Below are 12,408 nucleotides of genomic sequence, written 5' to 3' on the forward strand. Positions count from 1 at the left end.
CAGCTGTCAGACAATGTAAATTAACCGGTTCTTCAGAATTCTTAAACACGCAGTTGAATTTTGGTTATCTGTCAGCTGCACTTTCATCAAAGCCTCCAGGCTGAAGTACCATGAAATAACCAGCTCCAAGAATGAAGCCACATCATGCTAGATATGTGTTTGACAGTACAGCATCATCACCTTGTCAGTATGACAGCATTGTCAGCAGAATGAAGCCACATCATGCTAGATATGTGTTTGACAGTACAGCATCATTACCTTGTCAGTATGACAGCATTGTCAGCAGAATGAAGCCACATCATGCTAGATATGTGTTTGACAGTACAGCATCATTACCTTGTCAGTATGACAGCATTGTCAGCAGAATGAACCCACATCGACGGGCGCAATAGCCGAATGGTTAAAGCGTTGGACTTTCAATCTGAAGGTCCCGGGTTCGAATCACGGTGACGGCACCTGGTGGGTAAAGGGTGGAGATTTTTCCGATCTCCCAGGTCAACATATGTGCAGACCTGCCAGTGCCTGAACCCCCTTTGTGTGTATACGCAAGCAGAAGATCAAGTACGCACGTTAAAGATCCTGTAATCCATGTCAGCGTTCGGTGGGTTATGGAAACAAGAACATACCCAGCATGCACACCCCCGAAAGCGGAGTATGGCTGCCTACATGGCGGGTTAAAAACGGTCATACACGTAAAAGCCCACTCGCGTATATACGAGTGAACGTGGGAGTTGCAGCCCACGAACGCAGAAGAAGAAGAAGAAGAACCCACATCATGCTAGATATGTGTTTGACAGTACAGCATCACTACCTTGTCAGTATGACAGCATTGTCAGCACAACACTGAGACATGGACCAGCTGTTTCTGGTAACAAAAAAGATACTGTACAGAGAAAATGTTGACATGTTGGCTGATATAAAGGTGACAGGTAAAATATCAGGCATTGAAATCGCAGACCAACACAAAGGCCTCGTTCTGCGTCATGTAGTTGTGGACCAGAATCAGGCCTGCAGTCAACATTGAGAGAAGCATCCCTTGGCTCTGAGAGAGGTGATGGACTAGGACACAGTGACTGCCAAGGAAGAGAAGATGGGATTTTGATACAGTTTTCAAAACGTAACTGGAAACGGCACCACCACTTGTGTGCAAGATACATGTGGCATGAAAGAGACTACATGCAGAGCCTGACACATTCCTTCCAGCACCAACCACAGAATTGCTGATGATATCAATAGCATTGACAATCACCACCATGGAGATGATACGACTGGAGGACATCACGGGAGGAATTATCACACACCGCTCTGTGTCCCTGGAAACCATTGGGGGTGACATGGCTGGACTCCAGTGTCAGTTCCTGATAAAGGACCTGGCTCCTGTTACAAGGAATGCATACCAGGCATTGGCAGAAGTTGTCCTGATCCAACAGTTTGTTTCTCAAGGAAGCGGCATTGCATTCAGACAAATCCATATATGCTACACCACATCACAGTGGAGTGATGGCCTAGAGGTAACGCGTCCAACTAGGAAGCGAGAGAATCTGAGCGCGCTGGTTCGAATCACGGCTCAGCCGCCGATATTTTCTCCTCCTCCACTAGACCTTGAGTGGTGGTCTGGGCGCTAGTCATTTGGATGAGACGATAAACCGAGGTCCCGTGTGCAGCATGCACTTCACGCACGTAAAAAAAAACCCACGGCAACAAAAGGGTTGTTCCTGGCAAAATTGTGAAGAAAAATCCACTTCGATAGGACAAGACAAATAAAACTGCACTCAGGAAAAAATACAAAAAGAATGGGTGGCACTGTAGTATATCGACGCGCACTCCATAAGGAGAGCAGCCCGAATTTCACACAGAGAAATCTGTAGTGATAAAAAGCAATACAAATACAAATACATCTGCTAGGCAGATGCCTGACCAGTGTCCAGCTGAAGAGTGAATGTGACTGCATGTCTCTGTGTTTGTGTGCGTCCTGCAAAAATCCTACATTGTTATTGGACTTTTACTGTTTGGTCATTATCTTCCATCATAGTTTTCATCAGTTTGTCAGCACATGTTTGTCTCCATTTTGATTTTCTGTTACTGTCATTTGGTAAGAGTGTGAACGTGTGTGCATGTGTGTGTGAGTGTGTGTATGTGTGTGTGTATGTACATTTGAAATATCAGTGGGGAATAGCATCCTTGTGACCATTCAGTGTCTTCAGCCTAAGCACTTAGAGTTACAGTTAATTTCTTGGAATCAGTCAAGAACTTAGTTGCAGATTTCCGACTTGAGTTTTGTTGCCCTGTGTTATGACTGATTTTCAGTGGTTTGTGCATGCCTGAGTGCACCAGACAGTTGGCTTAGATCTCACTTTTTTTCTGTTTCTTTTTGAAAGTTGATATCACCTTTGAGTTCTAACTGACTTGATCATTTAGCCAGAACTCTGCGTGCCCTCAGCTAGGCCTGGTAAGATGGAGTGAAGCGGTCTGGCGTGGTGGTCCCTGTGTTTTGGTTTCCATAGCAACCTTCTCTAGCCTCCTCTGTTGCCAGTCAGTGTGCACTGTGACCTGTGCGTCGTTCTCTTGCCTCTTCAGTTTGTCCAGCCTGGTCAGGTTAATCAGCCAGCTTCGCCACAGTTTGGAAAACAATTCTTTTTTATAAGTGTGCATCTGTTTTGACACCCTCGTTGATTGTCAGATTGCAAGCATGAAAATTATTGATAGGGGTTGTCAAATTGCAAGCTAAAAAATAAATGATGTTTGCTTTTGCATTTATGTGGATAAACATGCTGTAAACATTAACAGTCTGTCAGAATGACTTGCTGACCTACTTATAATGTTTTTAAGCATGGAGATTTTGCAGAAGAAGAAAAAAAAATATACAGAAGGAATTATTTAATCTGCAGACACGAATGAAAAAAAGTTAAAGAGTCTGCATGATAGACGTTTGTGGATTGTCATAAATTGACTGAGTGCTGCATGATGGTACAGTCAGTATCACCAGGGACACAGTTGAAGTTTACCAGTTAACCTGACCCGGCTGTTGGTTTTGTGCACACTTGGACTAAGTTCTGGTTCTGTTCTCTGTGTGGTGTGGATCTTGTGACAAGTGGGTGGACTTTTTTTTTTTATCTAGTGATTGCTTTGTTTGTGACAGGTAACTGTGACATTTAGCATTAAAGGGATGAATTATGATTTATGATACAGTAAATGTTACATTTATTTTGTCATGATACAGTGAATGATTGGTAGAAAAGACAGACTAGTAAATACCAAAATTTCTTTTTCTTGTTCATCCACAATTTTGACCCAACAAGCTGGGATCAGTACATCCATTTTTCAGTGTCGTTTCAACACAGGCGTTATGCTTGTCTGTGTTACAAGAACCGTAACTCTGCCACAGCTTCTGTTTCACTGATTTTGTAGAAGGGATTCAGTTGGACATTAAACAAAAACTTGTTTGACAACCTGTTGCTCTCGTTTACTCCCTACCTTCCCATCACCCCACTCTTTCATCGTCAGAGAAACGCAACTTGGCCAACTTGACTATTGAATGTTTTTTTCCCCCATTCCTTGTTTTATATTCGTTAAGATATCTTACCCCCCACCCCCCAAAAAGAGAGCAATGACAATAACATTTGTCAGTTTTATTTCTCAGAACCCAGAACTGCTGACATAATTAATTCTAATAAAACTGACTTTCCTTTTTAGATCTTGTTGGAAAGATAAGTGCCATTTTGATTTATATGTTCTGGTATATTATATTGAGCATTGCTTGTTCTTCTTTGGTCAGATCTTGTTAGAAAGATACGTGCATTTTGTTATATTTGCTTCAGTATGTATTGAGCATTGGTTGTTCCTCTTTGGTTATATCTTGTCAGAAAGATAAGTGCATGTTGATTAATTAGCTTCAATACAAATTGAGCATTGGTTGTTTCTCCTTAGTTATATCTTTTTAGAAAGATAAGTGCATTTTGATTCATTCGCTCCACTACAAATTGAGCATTGTTTATTCCTCTTTGGTTATATCTTGTTAGAAAGTTAAGTGCATTTTGATTCATTCGCTCCACTATAAATTGAGCATTGGTTGTTCCTCTTTGGTTAGATCTTGTTAGAAAGATGATAAGTGCATTGTTTCTTATTTATTTGCTCCATTATATATTGAGCATTGGTTGTTTCTCTTTGGGTATGCTCATCCAGTACTGTAGTAGGCTGTTTGATTCTCTCTCTTCCTGTAGCTCCTGTGGGTAACTAGAGCAGAGAAGTGTAAACTTACCGGTGTTTGTATCGTGGTGTCAATGGTTTGGTTTGGTGCGTTGTGGTCTGTGTGGTGTGGTGTGGTTTGGTTTGGTTTGGTTTGATTTGATTTGAGTTTGTTTGGTTTTGAGTTTGCATGCATTTGTGAATTATCTTGAAGGGACAGTATTATCGTCCTTGGGGGCTGAAATGTGGAGTAACCAATACTTTGTTGTGATTGAATGTGTGACTTAGGTTGTTTAGAAACTTGCAAAACAGGGTTGCATGTTTTTGGGGATGTTTTACATATTTGTTTAGTTAGTTATTTAGTTATTATTTTTAGATATTAGAAAATGTATTATTATAACCCTCTATTTCAAACTAGTGTGTGAACATACGCAGTCCCAAACCATTAACATCTATGACCACAAACGCATCCAGTTCTCTCCCCTCGTATTCATTGTCAATTGCTAGTTCTCTCCCCTGGTATTCATTGTCAGTTGCTGCCTTACTTGTCGGAGGGTCAAGATGAGAAGTCAGTAATATTCATTGTCTGCACTGTAGCGTTTTGTGCCCACTTTTGGTGCCTTGGTGCTCCACTTGCGAACAGAAAAAAAGAAAGAAAAAAAGGGTGGTGCTGCTTTGTGGTATTTTGCCATGATCATGTTCTGTGGATCCTTCTGCTACTGGATGGGATATAGTTGATGACCAAGTCATTTTCCAAACTCAGTGTGTGGGCAGAAGGGGAGGATGCAAGATGCCATGTCCCCCTGCTTTGAAACACAGGGAGGAGGGCCCTCCGTGCTTCTCTCCGTCACTTGCAGTCCACTCTTCCTCTGATGTGGCAGAATGGTTAAGACGCTGGTCTGGCCGTACAGAGTCCATGAGAGTTGGAGTTCAAACCCCATTCTCACCCTTACTCCCAAGTTGAACTGGAAAATCAAACTGAGCGTCTTGTCATTCGGATGAGATAATAAATGGAGGTCCTGTGTGCAGCATGCTCTTTGCGCACTGTAAAAGAACCCATGGCAATAAGAACGCTGTTGTGTGGTGAACATTCTGAAGAAGAAATCCACTCTGATAGGCACAGAAATAGATATATACATGCACGCACTCAAGGCCTGACTAAGCATGTTGTGGTATGCCACTGGACAGACGTGCCTAGCAGATGTGGTGTAGCGTGTATGGATTTGTCCAAACGCAGTGACACCTTTGTGAGAAACTGAAACTGCAGTGGTTGATAAATGTTGTTATTCTGAACAGTTACTGTTCTGGTTTGCGTATTTCCTGGTCAGCTTTGAAAGGCCCCATTTTTTCCAGTCAGCTGGGCTACAAGCGACACGAATGGATTTCATTTACCTCTCTCCTCTCCTGTGTTACGTTGACCACTGATGTGGATCCACCATGGATGGCAGGCCACTCTTTAGGGCTTAGTTTTACGGACAAGTAACTGGTTACTGCCTCCCAAAGTTTTTGTTAAATGTCTCTGGTTTCTGAGTAGTCAGCACTCCAAGTAGATTGAAACTAGATGTTTAGATGGGTAAGTGTTTAGAAATTGAATAAAGCTTTATTATGACATTTTTAATTGAAAGCAGTTTAGAAAGCTCATACATCTTGTTTTGAATTTATTATTTAATTTTCATTCTTGATGTTCTTGCCCCCTATTAGAACATATTATGTCCATTGTAACTGTGCATTCTCTTTCAGTTATTCTGTTGTTGTTGGGTGTTTTTTTCATGTATATTCAATGTATGCAGCAATGTGTTACCTTCTCAGTAGTTACCAGTGTTTGAGATGTTTTGTGGCTGTAATCAGTAATGATTTATGACATTTTTAAGTCATTCCGCTGAAAACTGGTCAGCTAAACTGGGCTTTCAGCATCGTCTGCCCTGTTCCCCAGAGTACGGGTCACTTTGAGGAACTTCTGTTTGGACCTTTTTCATTCATGTCTACTGTCTGTTTTAAAATATCCAACACAAAAAAGTTTGTTCCTTCAAGGAACTTATCATACAGATGTGGTTTTTGCATATGTAAAGTATTAAGTTGTAAAGCAGATGCGATATCTTTGAAGCAAGCTATGTTATTGAGATTAGTAAAAAGTTTAAACATCATTTAGTTATATTTCTTTTGTGATGACACACTTTTGGAATCTCCCTCTTTGTTTGTTTTGATACCTGTTGCTGGTGCAGGTGTGCATACCACCAAGAGGTGGATTTAAAGGTCTAAATTTGTTTGACTGGAACAAATGGTTAAAACTTCTGCCCTCTCTTTAGGAAATGTCCCTACAGCAGCCACCATGCAGAAGACTTCCTGCTCTTACGAGACATCACAATGCTGACCAGTCTTCAAGAGAGTGATTTTGACTGTAGATCTCTTTCAAATGATAAAACTTTACCTAGATTTATACTTTTGACCACTGTGTGTGTGAGAATGATTGGTGTGAACCTGAAGGGCAGATTGTCATCGTTTCATTGAAGGGCTGCTTGTCGTCATGTCATGCATAACATTTAGGATGTGTGAATGTTTGGTTTTTTTTCCAGACGTCACGCAAAGATCGCCTGTCACTGTCGCCCCCAGTGGAGCGCGCCATAGTCCTCGACGCTCCCAGCGAACATAGCCCTGCCGTGGAGGAGGAGAAGCGCAAGAAGAAAGGCGGCCTGTTGAACAAGGGCCGAAGCATCCTCAAGAAATTCTCCAGATAGCCGAGGAGAAACTTTTTTGGTCGGTATGGCCATTTACAGGTATCTGCCAGAGCACCCAGTTGTGTGAAAACCCTGAGGAGTTTTCAGTGTTATGTCATCATGTGTGCAGCATGAAACAGGTGGTGCTGTCCACAAAAAATCGGTTGACAACAACAGACATGACTTACACACACAAGTGAAAACTGGTTTTGTGTTTTATCAGAATACTTTCTCAGAAACACAGCTGGCTAAAGGGTGGCAAAAAATGTGCCAGTACCAATCAAAGTGACCCTGAACCATGTATTCCCCAGTTGTGAGTGATGTAAGGGGAGTATGCTGTGCAGTGTCTTGATCCAGACTTGGTCATTGAATTCAATGAACGTGTCCTCCTCGCAGTTTGGACCAGACTTTAATAAAACAATCCACGATTGTCATCTTCAATCCAGTGCCAACACCTACTACAGTCTGTTTGATTCCATTACAGTGCGCATGCTGGGTAGTCATCCTTGTCTGAAGCCGAAGGCCAAAAGTGATGTCCCGGTGTGGGTAGCTGTAGACAGGGGGGATAACCTCACCTGACTGATGACATACGATGAAGGACCCTGGGACCAGACATTGCGGTGAGGATCGCCTCCCTTTGCCAAAGACCGTCAAGTGCCCAGAGCCACCTGTGTGGGGTGTGCTCTAGTCGTGTGTAGTCGTGTAGAACTGTTTTGATGGAAGAAACCATAGGTGATGGTAGATTATGCTTCAGAGTGACGGGTGGAAAGGTGCGGTGACATTGTGCTTCACGTGTGACAGGAAGACAGACGTGTGTTGACAGACATGGACTGCTGCAGCCTCTCTGTCAAGGTCACCTGTGCACTGTCAGACGGTCCACTTTCTAAAACTACATGCACGCTAACATTCTGTGTGTTGATCTGAGTGCATACACCTTGAGTAATTTTAAATATCACTCATTTCCCTACTTACTCCCAGAGAAAAATAAAGTTTTTACAGCTGTTTAACAGTGTATTTCCAGAATTCTAAAGTGAATTTTTAAGGAGGGGGGAAGAGGGGGGGGGGGGGATCTATTTTTTAAAAAAGTCTTTGATCAATTTCAAGGAGGAAAAAAAAATCACTAAAATGTTTGCCCAGTTCTGAATGTATGTGCTGGTGTAAGGCAATGAAAACTTCTTTTTTTTCTAAACTCAAAATGAGTAAAAGTCGGTGAACTTAAAAAAAACAACAAAAAACGTGCTGGTTAAAGATAGGTTCTATGTGGTTGACAGTTACAGGTGTGAGAATGTTAGTGGCAGTGAACCAGTACATGTGATGAGGAAAGCCATCTGTGGCAAAACACACCAGTGCTGGGGTACAGTTGATTCTGCAGGTTTTGATCGGAGCAGGAGCAGGTTGTGCTACAGCACATATCAGGGATGAAATTCACCAGTAAGGAACTGTCATATGTTGATAAAAAGATGTATCTTAAAAAATTGAATGTGTAAGTACAAGTGTGTGACTGGTTTGATAATGTGTGGGTTTTTATCAAGAACAACAAGAGCATTTCAACCTGAATCTGGGCGAGGCCTGTGATTGTAGAAATGGCATTCATTCTTGATGGTTGTGTGGTGGCAGAAGTGATCTGCATGGCTTCCACGACCTTGTGTTTATTGTGTCCAGAGGTGTGAGTTCTGTAGACGTTACACACAAAGTGGATGTGCTATGAGTTCTGTTGACATTATACACACAGTGGATGTGCTGTTAGTTCTGTTGACATTATACACACAGTGGATGTGCTGTTGGTTCTGTTGACTGTTCAACACATAGATGACTTGCTGTAAGTTCTGTTGACATTACACACATGGTGAACTTGACCCCCATCCCCGACAGCTGGAGGTCAGGGACAGCCTGTGTACTGGTGCATGGATAGGACCTCCCGAATCTGCCTCTCTCTTCTCTCCTGTGGATGGTGTCACCTCAACATGATATTCATGGCTGTCCCCCCCTTGGCTTCAAAACTCATCTGTGATACTTTTCTTACTGGATTTCTTTGTAAACATGTTTTTATTGGACGTTTGTTACAACTCAGAGGTTATTTTAGAGTCAGATTTAGGCCCTTGGAAGTGGCAGACCTGTACATAGATTTTATTGTCTGGCCACGTACGTCGATTTCTATTAGCAGCTTTGCATGTGTTGTGATTGTTAGGCAATAGACTTGTGCATAGGTTGTGATCAGCTTCCAAGCCCCGTTCTCTCTGGAGACTAGTTGGTGCACATGTAGATATTCAAGGACTGCTGAGGATATTTTAGACAGCATTTGTGCATGTCTGTGTCATTCACCACGGGAGAGAGAGCATGCCCTGTGGGAAACCCTTTTGGATGTGTCAGAGCTGAACACATGGGTATGGGGATGATCAGGTTTTTGGACTGATGGTATGCTGTAGTTTTCTGAAAGGTGTTGTGATTCAGTGTGTGTGAGCTGTTGTGACTCGAGGGAGTGTCCTCCGCTTTGTTTCTGATGACGTGGACATCAGGTATTTATTTAACATTGTATATTTTCAACATTCCATGTCTCTTCCTCTTAGGGAGAAGGGGAACAAGACAGATACAGTATGTGTCAACTTTCTGGAAAGGGTTCTTAGCCCTTCTGTCCATGTATCTATGTTTTATTGTGGTGCCGCACGTTGGGTGCTGACTCAAGGCATGTGATTCTCCCACACTGCTCACTTCCTATGTCACGTGTGTGTTCAGTCTCTGTGCCTCAGGTCCATGAAGGGAGGTCACACATGACATCAACACTGCTCGACACACAGGGCATGGCAGGCAAAGCCTCCTGTTGACAACAGTATTGGTTTTAAAAGCTGTGCAACCAGTCTGAGCATTCTCCAAGAATTGGAGGCCAACATCATAACCTCCCCAACTCTCACTCCCACATATCCCTCTGCCCCCATCCAAAAGATATCACTATCAGTGTGTCCATTGACACTAAAGACTTTAACACAATTAAAAAGAAAAAAGATTTATAATAGGCATGAAAGAGATTGTAACTAAGGTCATGAAAAGCAGGACATGAAAGTGCACTGAATTTGAGACTTAAGATGTATCCCTGTTATGAGTGGTGTTGATGGGCATGGTGTGAGTGAACCTGGGTGGAGATTTTAATCACTTGGAGATGGCGTGTCAGGACATGCCTCTTTCTGAAGATAGGACACACATTGCCCCTCATTGCATTCCATAGATTTATCTTGATGTCAGCCGGGATGGAGAGACGGAAGACTTACCTGCAGTGCAGGCTCATAATTTTATTCACAGCCTCAGAGGTGATGCAATGTTTCTTCAAAATGCTCTGGTACATAATCAAAAACCTGATAACCGCACACAACTCCAGACTGAAACAATTCAGGCGGCCAGTGCTGGTGAGCTCTGCCTGTTCATTTTTTCAGCAGACTTCTTGCAATAGGACATTGACCACGTACACATGATGGGTAATGAAAACACTCAAGTCCTCCAGTAATTCAACAGCAGATGCAACAGTGTTTGTGTTCTGTCCTCAAGGCCTGACTAAGTGCGTTGGGTTACGCTGCTGGTCAGGCATCTGCTTGGCAGATCTGGTGTAGCGTATATGGATTTGTCCAAACGCAGTGACGCCTCCTTGAGCTACTTAAACTGTCCTCTGTTCCACAGGAAACACACCACATTGTGTAAAGTAGTCACATGCCATTCTGTATTGTATCACCGATGTAAATAAGTTATTACTAAATGATTGTGGACAGACACTGACAAACTTGCAGGCATTCCAACAGCCCTGGTTTGCATGGACAGACCCAAGTGACTGGCAAGAGCTCACAGATGTGCATTGTCCTAAAAAGAGAAATAACTGGAGCTGATCCTTCAGTACTTACTGATTGCAGTGGAACAAACACTTTTGGGACACTTCGCTCTTAAAAAAAGAAAACAACAAAAACATAATTATATACATTCTTCCACTTTACTGATACATTCATTATTTTATTGTGAAGTTAACATTCATTGTTGGTTTAAAGTTACCAAAGCTGGACAGCCTAATTCAGAGGACAAGTTACCAAAGCTGGACAGCCTAATTCAGAGGACTACATGGGAAAGCAGAGGAGTAAGAGGAAGAGAATTGAAAGTGAAAAGTGTAGCGGAAAGCAGTCGTTTCAGAACAGTGAGACCAAGCAGTAACGTTGCATTGCACAACCCCTCCTCTGGCAGTGGGTGCACAGTGTTTGTGCCGGGGATCATGTACCAGGCTGTCAGATGACTGGACAGGTCACCATCATGCTGCCCTAGTTTCCAACATACTTTGCTGCACTGCTGCTGGAGGATAAGTCGCTGAACAGTGACAAAGCAACGTCTTTGTTTACCTCAAGGTATTACATGTGAGTAACCACATCGGTAGCAAACACATTATCTACAAAATCCCAGCATAGAGTAGTCATGAGAAAGATGCGATTAACAAACTTTGCTCCAGCACAAGGTTTTCAAATTATGTGTACAGCATGTATCTCGTTAGTGAATGTATACTGTAGTGTAATGTAGCGGATGTAAAGTCCATCGCCATTAGCATGAACAGCCATACAGTAGAGTGGATGTCAGTGACTTAACGCTGACCTGTGTACAAGTGTTTTGCTAAACGTTCCCGTCTTTAGCGGTTTGTGACGACTGTTGTGTGATTCACCACTCAGAGGTCTTTCGTCAGTGTCCGTCTGCTCAGTCATTCCCTGCCGCTTGGTGCACAGGGGGGAAATGGTATCCACACGGGGAGCTGTATGGACTGTGTCTTCACACACACACACATACAGCTGTTGTGTATTTTTCATGCGATAATGATCCACCCTGACTGAAGTTTATATGGGATTTTATTTTGTTTTCAAAAATGGAAAGGTGTGCGGTACCATGTTTGCAATCTTTTTTTGTCGTATTTTTGTTTTTTTCATCTGTCTATTTCATTCATTTTATTTGCATATTTATTTGTTTTGCTGTTTGTCATGGCTGATATATTATTATGTTATGTAGGGATCTGTGGTATGTTGTTCTATGGGATCAATACTTACAGGCCTGATATGGCCTTGTGTGGTCAGTAGGGCAACAAGCAACACAGAAAAAAATGAAAAGGGAGAGGAAGGTGGGACATTGATCCTGTTCCACCTGAGAGTTGTGGCACTCAGTCTTTGTTTCTCCTGTGTGTCTGGTGTGTAGCCAGCCAGGCAATGGCCTTCAGTGCAGGCAAGCCTCTCTCGCACAGAACAGCTTCACACACACTCAGACAAGCCACACACACAAAAGCCACACACACACACCACAAACACACACACAGAAAAGCCACGCGCACACACACACAGAAAAGCCACACACAGAAAAGCCACACACAGGCCTTGCACACACAAGCCTCATACACACACAGGAAAACATATCACACACACACACAGACAAGCCTCACACACACACAGGCAAACATATCGTGCACACACACACACAGAGACAAGCCACACACATACAAGCCACA

General features: G+C 42.7%; 1 protein-coding gene across 1 annotated transcript in view; it reads left to right on the forward strand.

The window, feature by feature from the left end:
• The window catches only part of LOC143274668 (RIMS-binding protein 2-like), a 127,417-nt gene extending 115,222 nt beyond the window's left edge, over window positions 1-12,195 (forward strand). The window contains exon 27 of the mRNA XM_076578541.1: window positions 6,759-12,195. Coding sequence (XP_076434656.1) covers window positions 6,759-6,920 — 162 coding nt within the window. The 3' untranslated portion in view covers window positions 6,921-12,195. The remainder of the gene's footprint in view (window positions 1-6,758) is intronic.
• The last annotated feature ends 213 nt before the right edge of the window (window positions 12,196-12,408 follow it).

The sequence above is a fragment of the Babylonia areolata genome, chromosome 29, assembly GCF_041734735.1.
Source record: "Babylonia areolata isolate BAREFJ2019XMU chromosome 29, ASM4173473v1, whole genome shotgun sequence".
Taxonomy (NCBI): Eukaryota; Metazoa; Mollusca; class Gastropoda; order Neogastropoda; family Buccinidae; genus Babylonia; species Babylonia areolata.